At 48.7% G+C, this 20923-nt stretch overlaps 1 protein-coding gene across 2 annotated transcripts in view; it reads right to left on the reverse strand.

Moving 5' to 3' along the window:
- The window catches only part of aff1 (AF4/FMR2 family, member 1), a 38840-nt gene that overhangs the window by 17892 nt on the left and 25 nt on the right, over positions 1-20923 (reverse strand). Inside the window, exons 1-7 of one of the 2 annotated variants that reach the window (XM_084441771.1) lie at positions 20800-20923; positions 16554-16674; positions 11495-12343; positions 2776-2817; positions 1857-1943; positions 1595-1631; positions 41-98 (exon numbers count right to left, since the gene is read on the reverse strand). The exon at positions 20800-20923 is cut by the window's right edge and continues 25 nt beyond it. In XM_084441771.1, coding sequence (XP_084297897.1) covers positions 41-98; positions 1595-1631; positions 1857-1943; positions 2776-2817; positions 11495-12343; positions 16554-16674; positions 20800-20828 — 1223 coding nt within the window. In that variant the 5' untranslated portion in view covers positions 20829-20923. Of the gene's footprint in view, positions 1-40; positions 99-1594; positions 1632-1856; positions 1944-2775; positions 2818-11494; positions 12344-16553; positions 16675-20799 lie in introns of those variants that run through there. The other variant, XM_084441772.1, reaches the window with a different exon arrangement.

A 20923-nucleotide genomic window follows, 5' to 3' on the forward strand; every position in this document is an offset into this window, starting at 1 on the left:
AAAACCAGGAGAAAGGCCTAATATATTAATATATACTCACGATGAGGAGCTCTGTTGACTGATACTACAGGGAGCCCTTGGAGGGGAGCCATAGTGTTCTGGGAAGAGAGAGAGAGAAAGAGAGAGAGAGGGAGAGGGGGGAGGGGGAGGGTGTGTGTGCGAGAGAGAGGGAGAGGGGGGAGGGAGGGAGGGTGTGCGTGAGAGAGAGAGAGAGAGAGAGAGAGAGAGAGAGAGAGAAAGAGAGGGAGAGGGGGAGGAAGGGAGGGTGTGTGTGAGAGAGAGAGGGAGAGAGAGCGGGGAGTGAGGGAGGGTGTGCGTGAGAGAGAGAGTGAGGGAGGGTGTGCGTGAGAGAGAGAGAGTGAGGGAGGGTGTGTAAGAGAGAGAGAGAGAGAGAGAGAGAGAGTGAGTGAGACAAATTCTTATTCAACATTCACATGGGTAGTTTTACATCCAGAAGACAGACTGTACAGTGTACACTGCGTTTACAATGTACTCGTCAAAATGAAAAGCAATCAGTACAACAGCAACCAAACACCAGTACAACAGCACTGACAAGACAGGAAGCCAGGAGACGTCGAACAGCTCTGTGGGCCAATCAGAGAGTGGGGTGGAGGGGGTTCGGCCACAGGGAGGGGGATGATAACAGTTTAGGAGAGGGCCAGAGGCCAGAGCTTATTGGCTAGACTGGAGGGAGAGGCAAAAAGGGCTTATTATTTTTTGGCTGCCCCGCTCTGTAGCTGAGAGCTCAACAACATGGCTGAGATCAATGTCTCCTTAGCAGCGGGAACCCAGGGGCCCGAGGGTTTGAGACGGGCGTCCGGCAGAGACGAGGAGTGGCCGGAGGGAGAGAGAGAGAGTAAGAGAAATAGAGAGTGAGTGGGAGGGAAACGAGAGAGACAGAGAGAGACAGCGTGTGTGTGTGTGTGTGTGTGTGTGTGTGTGTGTGTGTGTGTGTGTGTGTGTGTGTGTGTGTGTGTGTGTGTGTGTGTGAGAGAAGAGATGTACAGTAGTTGAGAGAGATATCGCAAGTGTGCTTCCATGGAGGAAGGAAGTGACAGTTTTTTAGCTGTAGCTTTGATGTCGAGAGGCCAGTTAAAGGGGAAGGGGGAGGGGTCGTGTGGGGGGGGGGGGGGGGGGGTCTCTCTCTTCTTGCTGATGCTAATCTGAGGTGACATCGCAGGCTTGTTGTTTTTTCCCCCCTCCATGTTTTTGTGGCCGGTTCAAAGAGAGGGCCCCCCCCCGGTATTTACAGCACAGCTAGGGGTACAGAGCTGCAGTGTGTGTGTGTGTGTGTGTGTGTGTGCGCGCGCGCGCGTGTGTTTATTAGCTACAAGTTAATTAAAATTTCCCTCAAGAGGGGAAAAGGTGGTCTTGTCAACAAAAAGAGCGCCCCCTGGAGGGGTTCTGTGTGTGTGCGTGTGTGTGTGTGTGTGTGTGGGTGTGCGCGCGCACGCGCAATACAGAGCTACTCTTCTGACTACCGCTGAGTAATAATAGCCACAGTGGTCTAAGCAGGTCCAGGTCTGTGGCCAGGCTGCGCTCTAGTCTGGTCAGTGAGCTGCAGCCTCTCCCCTTCACCCCTGCGGTGACTTACTTTGTCCAGGATACGCTGGCGGGACTCGCTGTGCTTCCTGTAGGGGAGACAGAGCAGACGAGCCTCGCTTTAGTCAACACGACCGGCGCCATCCTGGACGAGCTACCGCTAGCATCCGAGGGGATCGCGGCGCGCTAACACACGCCTAGCGCGTACTATTAGTCAGGCAGATGAAGGGTGGTGATGACAGGCAAAGTTGCTTTTGGTTGGATGATTAGCACTATGAATGGATTGTGGGTACTGTAGTCCAGAGGACACTCACCTTGGCAGGGAAGGAGAACTTCGAGGGCTCGGCTGTGCCGGGCGTGTGGATGGCTGTCAGCAGTGGAGGCCAAGAATGGGTCATTTCCTGGGGGAGGGGGAGAGAGAGGGGGGTGGAGGGAGAGAGGGGGGAGAGGGAGGGGAGAGGGGAGAGAGAGGGGAGAAGGAGAGAGAGGGAGAGAGAGAGAGAGAGGGAGAGAGAGAGAGAGATAGAGAGAGAGATGGAGGGAGAGGGAGAGAGAGGGGAGAGGGAGAGAGAGGGGAGAGGGAGAGGGAGGGAGAAAGAGAGAGGGGGAGAGAGAGGGAGAGGGAGAGGAGAGGGAGGGGAGAGAGGGAGGGAGAAAGAGAGAGGGGGAGAGAGAGGGAGAGGGAGGGGAGAGAGGGGGAGAGGGAGGGAGAGAGAGAATCAGAGACATGGGAGAAGTATTAGAGGCCATTAAGAGTCCCACAGTAAACTGACAATATGTGACCATGTGCTGGAAGTTCCCAGTGCCCCCCAGGAGAACCACTACTAGCGCTGCTATCCAGGCCAATAGGAACCAGCGTGATGTGATTTACACGGCACGCTAAACCCTCCTGCTTCCTTCCTCCAAACACGCTAGCACTGTAAACATGGGTTGGATTTAACACAGGAATGTGAAAATCACTACTGCTCCCTCTTTGGCAAAACAACAATATTCTTGGACGGCGACAATGGACCTGTATGGCGCGGTTGGCTGCATAGGGTCGCGGGTCGCAGGTTCACCCCCCCCCCCCCCCACCCCCGCGCACGCAAACGACATGGTTCGGCCGTAAGTCGCTAGGAAGCACAACAGTTTGTGAAACCATCCGAATTTCCTTATCCGTCACAGCATCTATTGCAAGCAAACTCTGCCAAACCCGCAGGCAGGAAATGGATACTAAAATAAGCGAATACTCACCCTCAAAATATCCTCCACGCAGTGAGCTTCATTTGAAAGGGTCTGCAAGAGAGGAGAGGTGGAGAGGGGTTAGAAGGACCGGGCCGGGAGGTAGCAGCCTGGAGCCGCCGGGGGGGAGGAGAGAGGACGCAACACAGCCATGGGCCTGGTGCTCAACCACAAGCATCATGTGACTAACTGACAAACACATGGGCTTGCAGACACACACGCGCGCAAACACACAGACACACACGCACACACACGCACACACACTCTCCCGGCGTCATGCGCTGCTGCTGACCTCTGAGAACACCCCTGTCCCACTGTCTGCATTAAGTACGAGGTCAAGAATGGGTACTTGCTCAGTGTGTGTGTGCGAGTGTGTGTGTGCGATATAGAGATAAAGAGTGAGTGAGCGATACGCTATCAGAATCATGTCTCTTGAATACCAATTCCTCCACGGTCGGCGGTGACCTCGGAACACCACGAGCCTCGTTCTTCGGTTTTCGCACGTTCTCTCGGCTTGGGGGGGGGGGGCGGCCCATCTTGCACAGGCGTGTAAAACCCTGACCAAACAACGGCCGGCACGCCGCCCCTGAACCCCCCGGATTCCCATCGGCTAGCGGATCTCCGCAACGCAGAATGCCTCGCAGCTGTGGTGGCCACGCCCACCACATACTACATTAGCATTAGCGTAGCGTTAGCCTACTGTAGTTTTGGTGGAGGTTTAATCGCAATTCAAGTCTCGGTTTGTGTTTTATTTGGTTTGTGTCTGACGGGTGACTCACAACCCCCCCTTCTCACCCCCCCCTCTTCCAAATGCTTACTCGGCAAGTCTCAACCCCCCCCCCCCCCCCCCAGGACAGAGAGGAGCTGAGGAGACACAGACTCAGGGTACACAAAGTAACCAGTAATTATCCAGCTCTACCGTGATAAGGACCGAAATCCTAACCTGTGTTTATCAACTGTCTGGGGGGGGGAGGGGGTGGAGAGGGGAGGGGAGGTGGAGAGGGGTGGGGGGGGGGCATAGGATCCGTTGGCAAGACTATACGGCATGCAACACCTGCCATACTCTGCTCAATATAGGCCACACGTCATGGCGAAGAGAAGACAAAAATAAAAATAAAATAGATGCTTATTTCCGTGTTTATAAACGGAGATTCCTAAGACTACGGTTTGGACAGGCGTGGTCGTGGGTAAACACCGCGCGACAGGCGGAGATTTATTTCAGGGCCCCGGCGGCCATCTGAGTTGCTCGTCGGTACGCGGTGTTTCGACGCCTGGCGTCCTTCTGGAACGTTCTTCCTCAGAACAGTTATGTAAGACGGTGACAAAACACATCTATCACGCTGCCAGGCTGAGGCAGCTGAGGACACACACACACACACACACACACACACACACACACACACACACACACACACACACACACACACACACACACACACACACACACACACACACACACACACACACACACACACACACACACACACACACACACACACACACACAACACACACACAGCAATGAGTTTGGGGGGGGGGGGTGTAGAGTAGGAGGGCGAGTTGCGAGTACAACGAAAAAAATAAATAATTATCTGTATGTGAGGGTAAAGTGTGACTGTGTGCATGTGTGACGGAGAAAGTGCAAGGAGCCGAGTGTGTAATGTGTGTGTGTGTGTGCGTGTGTGTAGTGAGAGGGTGTGTGTGTGCGTGTGTGTGTGTGAGGGGAGCAGTGTCTCTCTCTTTCTGCAGGAGAGACAATGCTTTGTGCTTAAGTGCAAACCGAGGGGAGCAATTTAATACCTAACCAGCCAGTGCTGACTAGGCCATTAGACAGAGCAAGGGTCTTCAGACAGAGCCCTTCCGAACACACAGGGGGACACAAAGGAGCCTCAGAGGGCTGCTTCTGCACCCCCCCCCGCCCCGAGCCAGGTTTGGGGGGGTGGGGTGTGGGTTCCAGGACAGCTCAGGGGGGTGGGGGGGTAGGGAAGGACAACACTATGCGAACCAGCTGCTTCTGGCAAAGCATCTATAAAACCTCAGCCTGGGCTGAGGCTACAACTACAGCCAACTCTCCCAGAATGCAACACCGCGTTCGGGGCCGCACTCGACAAGAAGGGCGCTTCGGCTTCGGCTCCGGCACAGACACCGCAGCCTGGGAGCAGACACTGTAGCTTCCTACTGGTGGACGTGGGCCTGCGAGTTGTAACAGCATGTCTGGATCTCCATTCTTTCTTTCTCTCTCTCTCTCTCTCTCTCTCTCTCCCTCCCTCCCTCCCTCCTCCCTCCCTCCCTCCCTCCCTCCCTCTCGCTCTCTGATGATTCATCTCCACTGCTGAGCCTGCCACGACACACCCTTTCCTAACCCCGTGCTACTCTGTGGCTCGCTCTATTGCCTGGCAGCATTCCTGCGTACACAGCGTGTTAAGTAAGTCACTGCCACTTGGTGGGAGATTCACTATTAAGATACAGTGCTAAACAGGGGCATGCCGGAGACTACTACACACCCACAACCCCATACAGTTCAAACAATACAGCCAACCCTAGCGCAGGAGGACGGGGAGAAGGCTACGTTTACCTTGAGTTGGCCTGTCTCAGACAACAGCTGCCATCTTGCCAACCCTGTCTCCTGGTTCTGCTTGGTACGTGTGTGTGTGTGTGTGTGTGTGTGTGTGTGTGTGTGTGTGGGTGCGCGTGCCTGCGAGCGTGTGTTTATAGGCACCGGGCTGCCGGTTGTGACGGAGTGTGTGGGCGTTTCGCTTAAATGCAAAGCCACACAAACAAGACACCCATTCCTGTGTTGTGTCCCGGGCGAAGGCCAGGATGTGTCCTCCCAGAGCTCACAGCTCAGAGACAGACAGACGGAAACAATGTCTGCTCAACACAGGTCCCATACAGGCAGGCTGGGTCTACAGACCTATCCCCCGGGGTCTACAGACCTATCCCCGGGGTCTACAGACCTATCCCTGGGGTCTAGCACGAAGCACTGAACAGCTACCAATCTGCGCTAATTATAGCTGGCGATTTTGACCAGGCGAACCTAAAGAAAGTGTTGTCCAACTTCCACCAACAGACTGTGCCACTGTGAACCCGCGGCACCAATAAGAAACAGCGATCGCTCCGCCATCTTCATATGGCCTGGATATGAAAACAAACTACGAAAAGAAGGACTGGAGATGAGGTAGGTGCGTCGATGGACGGAACTTTCAGAGAACAGCATGCGGCTTGCACTACGCGACGCGCTATAGGGTAGGTTCATCAACACAACTGTTGAACAACTGCTAGAAGACAACACGGACATGAACACACTCACAGATAGGGCTGGGTATCGAGTCGAATTTCAAGAATTGATTTGATTCCGATTCACAAGGTTCAGAATAGATTATCACGATTCGATTCGATTCAATATCGATTCGGTTAGTGTTACTAAAAACTTTTTTTTTTTGGCTGTAACCTTAATTACATGACTGCCAAGTTATGCAACACATTAATACTAGGGCTGGGTATCGATACTGATTTCCAAAAATGAATGAATAAATGAATCATTGAATTAATTAATGAACTATTCATTTATTCATTCATTCATTAAATAAAATATCGATTTTGGGATTCATGAATCGATTTTGATTCATAATTGATTCAATCAATGAGTCGATTTTTAAACCCAGCCCTACTCACAGAGTACTGTAACCGGAATAATCTGGAAGGCTACAGAGGAGAATGTAGCCAAACAGACCATCAGAACCTACAGTACCCAAACCAGAAACCCTGGATTAACAATAAAATGTGCAATGCCCTAAAAAAAAAAGTGCACCCGTCTACACAAACCAGGACTAGAGACATCATGGACGATTATAAGGCTGCAGCATACAACAGTGAAGGAACCCAAGAGGGAATACGGTGAAAAATGGAATTAAAATTCAAGCATGGCGACAGACATTTCGGTCTAGCGGCCCTTGTCAAAGTCTAGTGTGCGGTTTCATTTCTTTTTCCAGTCCATCGTCCCCACATGCTTCAAGAACTTCTCCATCATCTCCGTACCGAAGAAGCCAAGACCAGCCTGCCTCAATGACTACCGCCCAGTAGCTCCCACCACCGTGGTGATGAAGTGCTTTGAGAAGCTGGTCAAGGAACATATCTCCAACAGTTCGCAAACAAAGCCAACAGATCCACAGAAGATGCAATTGCTCACATCTTCCACACCATCCTATCCCACCTAGACAAGAGCAAGGGGAACGTGGGTTATGTGAGACTGCTGTTCACCAGTTCAGCTTTCAACACTATAACCCCACCCAGACTCGAAACCAAGCTCAGGGTCCTGGAGCAAAGCAACGCCCTCTGCAAGTGGATTCTGGACTTCCTGTCAGACAGACCCCAGGTGGTGAAAGTAGGCAACCACACCTCACCCCTCCCCCCCCTCACGCTCAACACAGGAGCCCCCCAGGGCTGTGTGTTGTCCTCACTACTGTACTCTCTGTACACGCACGACTGTACAGCCATCTTCGACTCCATCGTCAAGTTTGCTGACGACACAGCAGTGATGAGTGAGTGATCACCAACAATGATCAGAAGGCGTACCTGGAGGAGGTGGGGCTCCTGACCCAGTGTTGTCAGGAAAAAAACCTCCATCTGAACGTCAGGAAGACAAAGGAGATGGTGGTGGACTTTGGGAGGAAGCAGGAGAGGAATTACACCACTCTAATCATCAACGGGACCCTTGTAGAGACCATTTTGTAATTAATTTGTAACTTGTAAATTTTTAATTTGGAAATTGAGTATTAGAGTTTATCCGTATAGAGCATAATCTTGGAGGTGGCAGCAGCATTTCACTGTGACTGTACACAGTACATTACATGTGACAAATAAAAGGAATCTGGAATCTTGATACCGAGGGTCACATTTCAGCCACGTTGATCGGCTGGAGAGGGCCTGCTGAGCCCAGACCTGAAGGAAACACCAGCCGCTAACCACCTACTCTGCTCCGCACGCACACTCGCGCACTCACACACTCGCACTCACACACTCACACACTCACACACTCACACACTCACACACTCACACACTCACACACTCACACACTCACACACTCACACTCACACACTCTGCTCCTAGGCATGCACATTGACTCACACACACACACACTCACACACTCACACTCCTCCACGCTCCTAGGCTGCCTGCTCTGACTCTAGCTCTGCTACAGTACGTTCAAGCCCCATCACTGGAGGACAAACACACTGCCAGCACAGGGCCCGTAGAGCGCTTAGACAGCACCCTGGCCAACAAGGAGGGAGGGAGGGACAGAGAGAGGTAGGATAAGGACAGAGAGGTTTGGCCCGGGGCACCGACCGAGCACTCCCCTGCAGCACGCCACGGGCCTGCCATAGGCTCCGCCCCTTCTAATATGTAACCCCCCCCGGCATAGACTAGGTAGGTGTTCCTACTCCCTACTCAACCCAGAACACAGCACACAACCCCGACTAACGTTCCTGTGTTTCCTCTTCACTGGCGTGGCGTTTGTTCTCTTTGCATGATTATATCAATTGTATTAGTCGGTTTGTAAATTGTGATCACATTTATTCATTGTCGTGTTTATAATTTTGTCCCTTTGCTTCGGGACTGCTTCGGCAATACTGGTCAACTTCAACATTTGTGCCAGTAAAGCCACCTCAAAGCTGAGAGAGGCACTGTCGTCACGGTCACCACTGCCAGTCAGGGCGATCCAGACATGCGTACAGCGGGGTGAGCGGGAGGTGGGTTGTGTGTGTGTGTGTGTGTGTGTGTGTTGTGGGGGTGGGGGGGGTGAGGGGATGAGTCACTGCACAGCTATCCTGTATTGGATTAGTCCCAGCAGTGAAAATGCTTGCCTATTCAGCACTAGGGACAGCGGGGGTGTGGGTTCACATGTGCCAGGGCTGGAACAATGAGGAGGGCTGCAGGTGGAGCACTGTGTGTGTGTGTGGGGAGGGGGTGCACTGGCGACGAGCCAAATTAAAAAATCAAATAAAAAAAACTGCACAGTCAAACTATGAAAGAGCTCCATTCTGGAGTGGAGAGACTAGTGGAGGGTCGCTTGGCTGAGTGGTGGTATCTTCAGGCTTGCCGCGGGGGAACACCCCGGGGGGCCTTAGCTTTGGTGGGGTTAGCGGCGGCTACAGGCACGTCAAGGGCAACGCGCTCTGATCTAAGGTTGTGTGTCCACCAACGAGCTGTATGTAGCTGAACAGCGCCAAGCTTACAGCTGCGTAGAGTGCACTAGAGCTGGAGTTTAGAGCTGGCTAGGCTACCGGTGTTTTACAGCTACGTTAGCAACGAGTGTTGTGTTTTTGCAGACTGCAGATTAACTAGCCAAGCTAAGATAGCTAGCTAATGTTAGCTAGTGCTAACGTTCGCTGTCTCTACGGTTTTGCCAAAAACTGACCGTTGTCATTGTCAGAACAGCCGTTTACAGCCTGCGCTCTAGCCCAAAAAGTTACACTTTTTTCAACTGCAAAAAAAGCCTAGAGCTCACGGTGCTGTAATGCTAAAAAGCACTTGGAACACAGCTCTTGCCTCTATAGCGCCCTAGAGCTCATTATCCATTGTAAACAACAAGAATACGGTGCCAGCTCTAAAATACAGCTCCCCGGTGGACACGCACCCTAATGGCGTGAAGAGGACTCAAGGCGCTCCGAAGACTCCTTTCACAGCCAAACCGGGAAGAAACGTGGAAGAGGTGTCAAACACCTAAAAATGTATTAGGTTAAAATTAGTCTGGGAATGAGAGTGGGTCGAAAGATTGAAATTGCCCATCTCAATGCAGGTTATTTAAAGGCCAGAGGCACAGGGAGAATCACTCTTCAGTCTCCCCAGAGAGAAAAATGCTAATTGTAGCTCTGCTACAGCGCACCAGTCATAGAATGAGACTAGACTGGAGAATGCAAATCTGAATGGCTGTTTCACAACTTAGCATATCAGCACTCAGATCATTAGCTACAAAATTCAGACCCAGACACCATAACTGGCTATGCAAGGCTAACTGGGGGATCCCAACGAATTCAGCAACAATAATCGAGCAAGATAGTTAACAAGACTCATTAGAGTTAGTGTTTACGTTTTTTCTTTACCAACTTTTCCTTGTAGATCTCAAGTCCAATCAAAGGCTGGCTTATGGCGACGGAGTCTCCCTCTCTTGTGTGTTCAGTGGTCCTGACATAGCCTTCCATCATTCACAAACACGTACTGTAGGGGTTCTGTGTTCATTGCCTCTGAGCAAGATGCAGGGCGAATATAGCAATGGTCATAAGTTACATATGTGTAATGCTACACCGAATGATCATTAGTTACAGTTGTTATATTTCACAAGATAGAAGATACAAGTTGGATAGATCAGACACAGCCTGGTCATAATGTGTCCAACCGTGAAGAATGTCTTTTGGTGAGGAATCAGGGAAACAATCTTTTGTATCGCAATGATGTAGCCTATTTCTGCATTCAAGAATAGTGAGCATCAAAGTGGTAGTGTGCTGTAGGCACAACAAACTTCTCAGAAGCCTGGGTGAATAAACTAGGAAGCACAGGTGCTCATCACAACAGTGCAGCGGTCACGCGCTCCAGAGCGAGGAAGGCGCTAGCGGTAAGCAAGCATCCAAGAGATGACGCTTGTGCCTGGACATGAGGATGTGCGTGAGGCACGGGTGAATGAAACACAATATTAATAAGTTACATGTGTGTCATGTTACACTTGAGCCTTTCGGTAAAGGTGCGAGTGGTTGGACACATTCACATTTGCAGGACATCTGCAGTAACTATTATAGGCAAATATAAAATTTTCTGTAAAGCGCATTGTGTTGCCTCTGTATGAAATGTGCTATACAAATAAAGCTTTGATTGATTGATAAAAATCTTAACTGCAACACTATCACTTACAATTATGTTCAGTAGTCTGCTGTACGTGTAGACACAGATGTTTCGAATGAGATGCAACCTCAAACAATAAAAGTCTGAAGTGTTAACAATGGACTATAAGATAAAATGCATTGGTTAATAGCAATGCTATTGTGGACCACTAGGGGCAGTAGCATCTGTTAATAGTAGCATTATCACTACAATGAACAGTATATTATCATACCATCCTCTTCCATGGCCTTATGGTATTTTTTGTCTTACTTTAAGTTAAAATCCCTTGAGGTTCTTTTTATATTGACTATTTTAACAAATTATACTTTAATTTGTTTATATTTTAATTTGTTTATATTTTAATTTGTTATTATTTTACTTAATAATAAATCCTTACATTTTAGACCAAACAAATAATATGATGGGCCTATATGCCGGCTCTATAGATACTAAATCTAAAATGGAAAAGCCCATTAGACCTACACATTCAACAGCTGTACATGCTGACGACATGCATCATGGGTGGGGGACGACAGGTTCACTGTACACTTGTTTTTTTTTGTTGTGTTTGATTAAGCCTTTGAATACGACCGTGTCACCGGCAACATTTTACAAATATGTAAAAAAAAAATCTTCACAAAATATCTTAATCTAAAAAATTCAAACATTCCAACACTCTCTGAAAGCTGAAAGCTAAGAAACTGTGCTTTATAGTAAGGAAAATCAAATTAATATGTGAAATGTTGGCACTGTACTTACTGTACTAAAAGGGTTAAGCTTAACTTTAAGTATGAAATCTGACAAACAGCCTAAATCAACAAACAATCACCACAGCCGTGCATGGAGCAGCTTCTTACCTCTATAGACTGTGGTGGCATCTTCAGTTTGGACAGGCTGGGCTTGGTGTTCTTCAGGTCCGGCAACGGTTCGTAGGGCTGACCGCGGAAGCCTTCCGGAGAGGGCTTCAGGTCCGGGGACTCGTTGGCCACCTGGTCCTGCCCATCCATGGGCCTGACGTAGGCAGTGGGTTTCTGGGGCATGACGAGGTTAGGGGGCTTGGAGGCCAGGGGTGGGGGGAAGGTCTGAGAAGGCAGCGTGGTCCCCTCACTGGCCTGGGGAGGAGAGTCCCTCTGGGGGTCCAGGGGGGACACCTCCATGGCACTGCCAGGCGACTCTGGGTGCTCAGGGGACCCCCGGTGCCTCTCCGGGGTGTCCTTGTCGTCCGTGTCCTGGAGCTCAGAATCGATGGAATGTAGGGGGGAGAGGGGCGCGGCTGGGGGGGACAGAGCACCTAGCACTGGTGGGAGGCTGGTGCACTCCCTGAGGTCAGCCCAGACCTCACTTTTCCTGTGGTGGGGGTCTGTGGGGCTGCCATGGCCCAGGGTGGACTGCGAGTAGCTGGACGAGGGGCCGTGGAGATCAGGGACAGGGAGCTTCTTCAGTGGCTGAGAAGAGCTGGCATTACTGGGGTTGCTGCTGCTGCTGCTCTGGGCAGGGTTCTGGCTCTGGAATGGAGGCTTGGCTTTATCCATGTGAGCAGGTCGGCTGTGTGAGGACCGTCCGAACGTAACGTGAGAGGAGGAAGAGGAGGAGGAGGAGGAAGGTACCTTGGTGAAGCTGTCCAAACTCGGGTGGGGGTTGTTCACATCCTCATAACTGCCCAGCATCCTTTGGATGCGACTGGACAGCTCGTCGCCTTTGCTCGTCTGAAAAAGAGAGAACAACAAAATTACTTGTGTTCTGCTTCATTGTAAAGATTTAACATACATAGAGTTAAAGGATAAGGACACTGGATTTCATGTTTAACCCTATTCTTGGCTTCCCTGGCATGTATCTGACTAGTACAGGTTAAAATATTTCTGTTTTGTGCAGTACAGAGTTCTGTGTCAATAACGTCGGCGCGCGCACCCTGGCTCGTTGCTAGCTATGGGCACACTTGAAAAACTCTAAAAAGTATGATATACGTGGATTTCAAGTTCAGGAATTACATGGTCTATGCTTACCAAGCTCTGAAGTCGTCCTGTAAACACCATAGGTCCTGAGTCTTTTTGAGTGTGCTCATTGCTAGCAACGAGCCAGGGTGCGCGCGCCGACGTTATTGACACAGAACTCTGTACTGCACAAAACAGAAATATTTTAACCAGGAATAGGGCTAAACATGAAATTCAGTGTCCTTATCCTTTAAGAAACATTGTGTTGCCTCACAAAATGTGAGACATGATGGGAAATGATTAAAACTGAAATGGATAAACACATATTTACCTAAATATTTGCCTCAACAGTTGTAAAATCAAATGTCACCAGAAGAAGAGAATTTTAAAACCGAAGACATCCAGAGTGCAGCAAATAGGATCTCGATAACACGGCCATAGGCCTATCTCAGATAGGCCTAGATAATACTGGCTGGTTTATTCTATCAGTGTCCTTTGTGTCTCTATAATTGCAATTTGCAAACCAAAACATCACTGACGCCAACTACTTGTGACGACCGACCGACCTTTAAAGCGCTACACTGGAGAAGCCATGGTTGTCTGTTACACTAACCCCCTGCAGTTTGGTGTTTGTTACCGCGTATACACACATCTTCAGAAAATGGCAGGTCAGTTCCAAAAAAAAAGGTTCTTAATTGAGAGAATCTCCTGAGGGGGTCAAACTGTTGACCTCAAGCGTCTTTTCTGGCATTCTCTGACTGCGTCCTCTCCTCAGGGGAGGAATCTAAGACCTTCCTCTAGATCCAGAAGTGAGGAGACGACAAACGACGGAGAGAAAACTTTAGAGATCGACTTCCTGCGAAAATAAAATCTACAGGCTACAGGCAGCCTGCCTGGAGCAGCTTTGTCTCAAAATCAATCCACCAAGCCTCTCTCTCTCCACACATCCAGTCGTTCATCCATCCATCTGTCCGTCGTCAGTGTCTCTTTACAATGGCTGCCCCGTCAGACCCTGCTGTGTTTCCCTGTGGTCAATACAGCCCACACAGAGTACTGTGATTTAGAGGAGGTGACTCACCACCAACATTAGCCCCGGGCATATCTTACCCTGGCATGTCCCTGGCAGCTCATTACCTGCGCCCATTCACCTCGACCGCCTGGCTTTGTACCCAGGCCCAGCTGATGAAAGCACACGGATCTTGCCAGAACAAGCCAAGCTGAAACAACAGCAGCTACAAGGCTGCTTTGAAGTGGGTTTGACTGGAGCCAAACTCATCACAGCAGTCAACCGTGGAAATTGAGTAATTCTATCTGTTAGATCAGGAAGAAATGAAGGCTCTCAATAACCAGCTCAAGCAAATCAACCTACTGTCTGAGGTAACTATCCCTTTTGATGTTCGTGATGACGGTCCAAGGCCGCTTGGTTGACGAACCAACAGGTGAAACAAGTTCAAAATCTGAATCCAGGGGAGAGAAAAGACTGCGAGAGAGAGATGATGAGGGTGGCGGTACTGTCGGGTGAACTTAAGACCGACCAGCCGTTCAAAATGCTTTTCAGCCTCTCGGCTTCTACGCCTCCGCTGCGCCTTCCTGTTACGGCGGTCTGGAGATGTAAACAGGGCCCGCTGCCACCCCCTGGCCGTGTCTGACCCACTGGGCTCGGCCCGGCTCAGCTCGGCGGCAGACGGGGAAATAAATAGCCTCGCCGCGCGTTATTTTAAGGCTTCCTCCATCCTATTTTCCAGAGAGGCCTAATTAGCTGCGTGTTCCCCTGAGAAACAAACTGCTGGTGCTGACAAGTGATGGGGCAAAGGGGGAGATGGGGGGTCTGGCTGGTCACAGGTCCAGGAGCAGGTGGAGTTTGGAATGGGGGCGTGGTAGAGTAGGGTGGGGTGGAGGAAGGGTTTGGTTAGTTGGCCTCAGTAAGGATTCATTATAACCCCCCCACCCCCTTCCCATTGCTGCACACACCCTCTCCAGAAAGGCCTGGTCGGAGATCTCATCCTGTTCCTCCCTCTCATCATAACAAATAAATCACCAGCCAGCTTATGAGGCATTTGGCCCCCCCTACTCTCCCAAGAATTCATCGTCAGGCCCACAGCCCTCCAATCGCCATAACACCATTACTACAAGTGACCGTTTCAGTCGGGAGTGAGGACTGCTTTAACACCAGTGTGTGGAGAAGGTAGGCACTGGCGTTCTCCCACCCGCTAAGACAGCCCAGATTCACTATAGCATGCATGGCACTCGTCCCAAACCCTGCACTGTTCCCAGAATCCCCTCCCCCAGCTCACCTCAACCTCCTCTTCGACTGCTGTTACGCAAGAGAGGGGGCACGAAACCGTAGCTTCGGGCAAAGACAGAGAGAGAGACGCACACACGGACGTAAGCAGACTACCCCTCCCAGGGTAACTTGTTACCACGACAACACAGGAGGTTCTAAGGTGGGCTGGATTCTAACGACAGCTGGGACTGGGTGCGCGCACACACGCGCGCACACACACACAAACACAAACACACGCACGAGGGGCTCGCAGAGAGCAGTGCAGAAAGTACCGCAAAACCACAGGCGTCAGTAGAGAGTACAAGACATGTTGCTACAAAACAACAACAACAACAACACACCACCACAATCGCAGGATGACTAACACTATCAAACTGCAAAATCTCACTTCCCAGACAAAGGGCCCAAATTCATTTTGACTGCTAAAAATGTAGCCCTACCTGCCAACACCCACAGTCTATTTGGTGAGTTCTACTTTCCACTATTCATAGTGATCATGTTAAAAGGTTCTACATGTAGATTTGTTGTTGTTGCTTCATACATTTATTAACATACAAACAGAGAAAAAATATGATCTGTAATTTTAGGAAATCCTATCACTGTACTGTTTTTTTGGTTTTAATCACGCATAATCATGTATGTACTGTGTCCTTTTCTTTCATTGTACCTTCTGCATAATTCAATCAAGATAGAACTAGAATGGGTGCTCAGAGAGCACAGGCCTCCACGCATGGATGCATTTTGTTGGTGTAACTCAGTTGAAATGGTTAAAATCACACCACAGTTTATATATAATACCCTACCACAGCATCCAGGCTAAGAAAATGTAACTTTTCCTAATACAGTGTTTATCTGATTTGTTTCTCATGAATCAGATATGATTTTGTTTTACATGGAGAGAAACATGAGATAATATTGGTTGCTTAAACAGCAAATAAATAAAGTTGATATCTAAGTTGATTTGACTCCTCGTTGTAACGAAGAGCCAACGTTCTCTAAAGAGAAACACCATCTTCATCAGGACGTGAATCCGGGTCTACAGATTACTAGAGCAATGCCTTAACCGCTCGGCCACCAGGCAGTATCGGCCAATCTCGCCGCGGGATCAATGGGTCGCCGCGCGAATCTGCCGCAGAAAGTTCAAGAAATGGAATCCTGGCCGCCCGTCTCCCAGTTCGCGCGAATTGTATTGACTTTCTATGTAAACTCGCCGCGCCGCAGGAAAAATTCGCACCCGGTGTGAACACAGAATAAGTGTGGCAAAATTGTACTTTCTTTTCATTCGTGTATCTGCCCAGTCTGATCTGTTCCAAAATGTAACGGGTTCTAAGTTGGCCCATGCTACACCCCTCTGGCCCATGCTACACCCCTCTACCAAGTTTTGTGAAAATCGCTCTGGTAGTTTTTGTGTAATTCTGCTATGTAACGAACAAACAAACGAACAAACTAAGTAACACACCCAACTGAAAATATACCCTTGGTCCTGGTGGCAATGATGAAACTCAAACTCATTGAAAAAGGAGAACGTGTAATATCATCACATATGATAAGGAAATACTTTGTCACATTCACTTCACCAACCCTGCCGATTTAATCTGGTTACTTTACAGAAACAGCAATAGTCTTCCATGTTGTAGGGACCATCTTTAAAGCACATGCTTATGAGAGTGTTTGGAACTGCTTGGACCAAACCCAACTCACCTTGTACGGTTCCCCAAAGAGGGGGATGTTCTCCTGGTTGAACTCCTTGTCCTGGAGGGCCTCCTGATATCTCCTTTCCCACTCTCGGATGCGAAGGAGATTCCTCTCTTCATTGTACAAGCTGTGGGCCATCACACACACACACACATAAGCGGGTGGTTATTGCAAAAGAGAATTTGTTGTGATTCGTTAAGGCTCGATATCAACGAGGGTGCGAGCTACAGCGCTCAAGTCAACGTGAGGAAGTCTACTACTACTGTACTGGAAGCACTGTAATCATCACAGTGAGCTGCATGAGTGCTGCAGTTGCACGTTGTTGTGGAAAACCAAAGACTAGACACTGGTGAACTCTGTCACACCGTCATCTAGGCCTACCCGTCAGTCAGTCGACCAATGGGAGCAGCCCGTGCTGGGGGAGATGAGCGCGCCCATCATAACTGGGCTACAGACAGGTGCAATTATAGATGCTCAGACAGACAGACTCCTTTGGGGTTACCATCACAACAGTCACATCTGTTAAAAAAAAACTCCCCACAGAATACCGTCAAAGTAAATGTAAAAATGAACAACAATGGCAACAATGGACCGTAGATTAGCTTTCGAAACGAGTCAGTTCTGCATTAAACTAGGGCTGCCCCCGGAAAGTCGACGAGTCGAATCATCGGTCCACTGAGATTCTTGAAGTCGAGCTGTTTTTTTGTGTTTTTGGTGGGTTTTTTTTACTGTTAAGATGCTCTGGTGGGCCAAGACCACTCAACTGCCTTGTTATTTATGTAGGAGAGGCCAATCATTTGTTTTAGACCTAGGCTATTACCATAGCTATTTGTTGTACAATAAAAGGAGACTTATGACTGATATAGCGGATGGAAGAAGCCAGGAAACCACTCTCCCATCAGCTGTGTGTTTAGCCAAGCCTAGCCAGCAATGACGAACGGAATATCCCAACGGAATATCACAACACAAAACTGCTTTCCTAAATCAGTCTCCTTATATTAACTAAGATATCCACTGGACTTTTTTTTTTTACAATACACAAATTGAGCTCTAACGTCCGCGAAAAATCCTTTAGTGACAGCGAAAAGATTTCCTTGTTGACTGCTACCCAACACAAGAGCCTATTCGCGCATACTGTACTTTGAAATGTGCAGTTGAGGAGATTATCGTCAAATCACCCAACCCTAATGTAATGTAAGCTATGGGAAACACTGCATACAAACATGGTGGCATCTGAAGTAGCTGGACAATGTGGGCTAGAGATGATTCATGTTTAACAACAAAAATAGGCGTCTTTTATTGTGCTGCCTACGAGTTTGAGTTTATAGTTTGACAGCTGTCTGACTCCCGCAAACTCCCCCTCAGCCTAGGGGAAAAAAGGAGGAACGAATGAATGAATGAATGAATTTTCAAATCTCTGCAAATCCTAATTCGACTCAAAAATTCAGAGTCGGGTACAGCCCTACAGTACATTAATGAGTTGACGAGTGCGTTTAGGTCCAGCACAGTGGCTGGTGAACTTCAATCAGACTGGCTGTCATCCATACAGACTGTGTGTGCGTCCATACGTGTGCATGTGGGTGTGTTGTGTTCCTCAGTGTCGTTATTCCCTGCACATGTGTGTGTATGTGTGTGTGTGTGTGTGTAATAGGCTATAAGGTGAATAAAGAATGACCTTTCCTTTTGAAGTGCAAGTAAAGGACAGTTTCACATGCATGATCTGTATATCATCGCCATCTCAAAACTCTCCCCTGGATGCTTCTAAGGCAACAGGTGTGTGTGTGTGTGTGTGTGTGTGTGTGTGTGTGTGTGTGTGTGTGTGTGTGTGTGTGTGTGTGTGTGTGTGTGTGTGTGTGTGTGTGTGTGTGTGTGTGTGTGTGGTGGCTTAGTTATCAAACAATGTAGTGCACAGCTGAGGGCTCCTAAGTTACAAATGTCAGATAGCTAGCTAGTAGGCTAACTCACCAGACCAGGAGATGGTGGCCCTCTCCACACACAACTCTTAGCATGCCCTAGCCTACTCCAATAGACAACTGAGTAGCTCATGTGAATAATTTGATAGGTAAAAGCAAGCAACCATCTGATTGAAAATTTACAGAGCAAGCATAGGTTTCAACATGGCCACCAAACTGTCCAGGGCCTAAGCTATCTAAATGGATTCTCAGAATACAGCAGTGTACCAATCACCTGCTGTGTTAGCCGTATTCCTTCCTGCCATGTTATTTGTAGTAGAACTGCAGGGGTAGCCAGCGTATGAGGTGCCTTTTCATAGAACTCTTCAACCATGCCCCTGTAATAGCCTAGGCCTACCCAGCTCTAACCTAACCATCTCATCTCCATCTTGAATCCTTTAAGACCACTCTGCTTTAAACTACATCACTAGTCCAGGCCAACAGTGTGTTGCCTCTGTGTATGAAATGCGCTATATAAATACATTTATATATTTGATTTGAACAGGAAACAAGTACGGCTGGACAGGCCTACCCATCATCACACCTGACTTTAAGTTCAAGATCTGGCTTAAATTTTAACATGACGGCCTACTAGCCTATTCAAAGACAACGCTAATAGACCGTATCTGGATATGTGTCAACAAAAACACACACAGTTATAAAACTAGAATTACATAACCAAAGTCGAGTGGGAGGGGGGCACGCTTCTGGAACCCATCGGCCGAAAAGAGACTTGGCCTTTCATCAAACAACGTAAGTTTATGTCTAGGCAAGTTGAATTCAGCCCCAATACTCGACGATTGCCCCATGCAAACCGAGTAAGAAGTGCAGTGAATTCCTGCAAAAATGTAACTGGGCAGCATAGTCCCCAACAACAGCCATGTCGGTCCAGAACTCACATCTACTCAAATTCCTGCAAACCACAGAGGTTGGGTGAGGCCAGGCTTTGGGCTGGTCTATATGAGAGGCAGGGAAGGGCTATAGTAAGCAAAGTTGGAACACAGTGTTGCACTGGCCTCAACCAAAGAGAGACTGTGTGTGGGGGAGGGGCCCCGGACAGTCCCATTCTCCCTACCCTCCTCAGCGGAGTCTGCACTCCTCGCTGATTCATTTCCCTGTAATGCATACAAGCATAGGACTGATGTTACCAACACGGCGCCATAAAGGGCTGGCTATTTCCTAACTAAATCCATGGTTGTGATTAACACACTGAGCACGAGAAAGCAGAGGAATAGGATGCACTGCTGCAGAGTTGAGGGGCCACCGTCAAGTCAAACTGTAGGCCTATGACTAATCCTATGTACTCTGTTATAGTAAAACAAAATGGTGGTTACAAAAGGCTGATGACAGCTTCGCTCCCTCTTAAGTTGCAAGGCCAGTTGGAAGGCCTTTAAAATCCAGGAAACTCAAGTTAAAGAACCAGAGGGCTGTTTAGTAGTCAGAGGCTCCAGGCCTCAACTCAGTGTTTTACACCTCTAATTTATACAGAGTTGCCAGAGCTAAGCCTATTTGCTTCACTGGTCAATAACATCTGGGCTGGCTAAAATGTTGTCATCCCTGATCACTAGGCCTAGATACAACGCACACCAATGGTGTTATGAGTGCTTCACAAAGCCTGTGTTGTGTACTTCCCTAAAACAACAAAGTTTTGGGATTTATTTACGATAACAATAAAAAATATACAAATATGAATTACGTAGCTTAAAAATAAAACTTTAGTTAACAAAATGAGAGATGCCATAGTACATATGGTTTCCTAACTGTTTCTATCTAACTGTTGCCAAAATATGTTAAAATGACAAGAGAGCAGGCCAGCTGGTAATAAAACTGCGCCGCAATTTCTTCCACACACGATGCACAAGTATGGGCAAGCTACAGTAACATCGAGGCGATACATTAAGTTTGCTAAGGTACCGAGGATCAGCTGTATGCGACAGTGTGGTTCCAGCTGCCTGCTAACGCAAAACCCCTACCACGACACCGCAGCAGCTGTGACTGTGTAACGTTAGTGTGGGAGTGAGCGCAAGCTAGTTCCAGCTGATTCCACCTTCTTCGACTTGCTCGCTGAAAGCCAAGCTAGCAAGCTAACTAGCAGTCGACATACTTTTACCCCTTTAAATCGTTGACAAACTGTTAACGAACCAACCTGAAAATATTCCGCGAGCATATCCACATCCTAATGATGAAGTTGCTAACTAGAATGTAACTTTTTACCGAAGCAGGATAATATTACATGCTGTCAATTGCTTGGTTAGCTTCCGTTGGCTCAAGCTAAGCGCTATAGCTGTCTGATTGCTTACCTTGAACTAGATGCCATAGTGCGCCTCATAAACCAAATTTCAAGTTGCTTGCCATGTGTTTATGACAATCCGAAACAGGATAGCGCCCGTCTTGATCACATTGTTTACCGGTGAAATGCCATCG

This window comes from Borostomias antarcticus (assembly GCF_949987555.1).
Source record: "Borostomias antarcticus genome assembly, chromosome: 8".
Lineage (NCBI taxonomy): Eukaryota > Metazoa > Chordata > Actinopteri > Stomiiformes > Stomiidae > Borostomias > Borostomias antarcticus.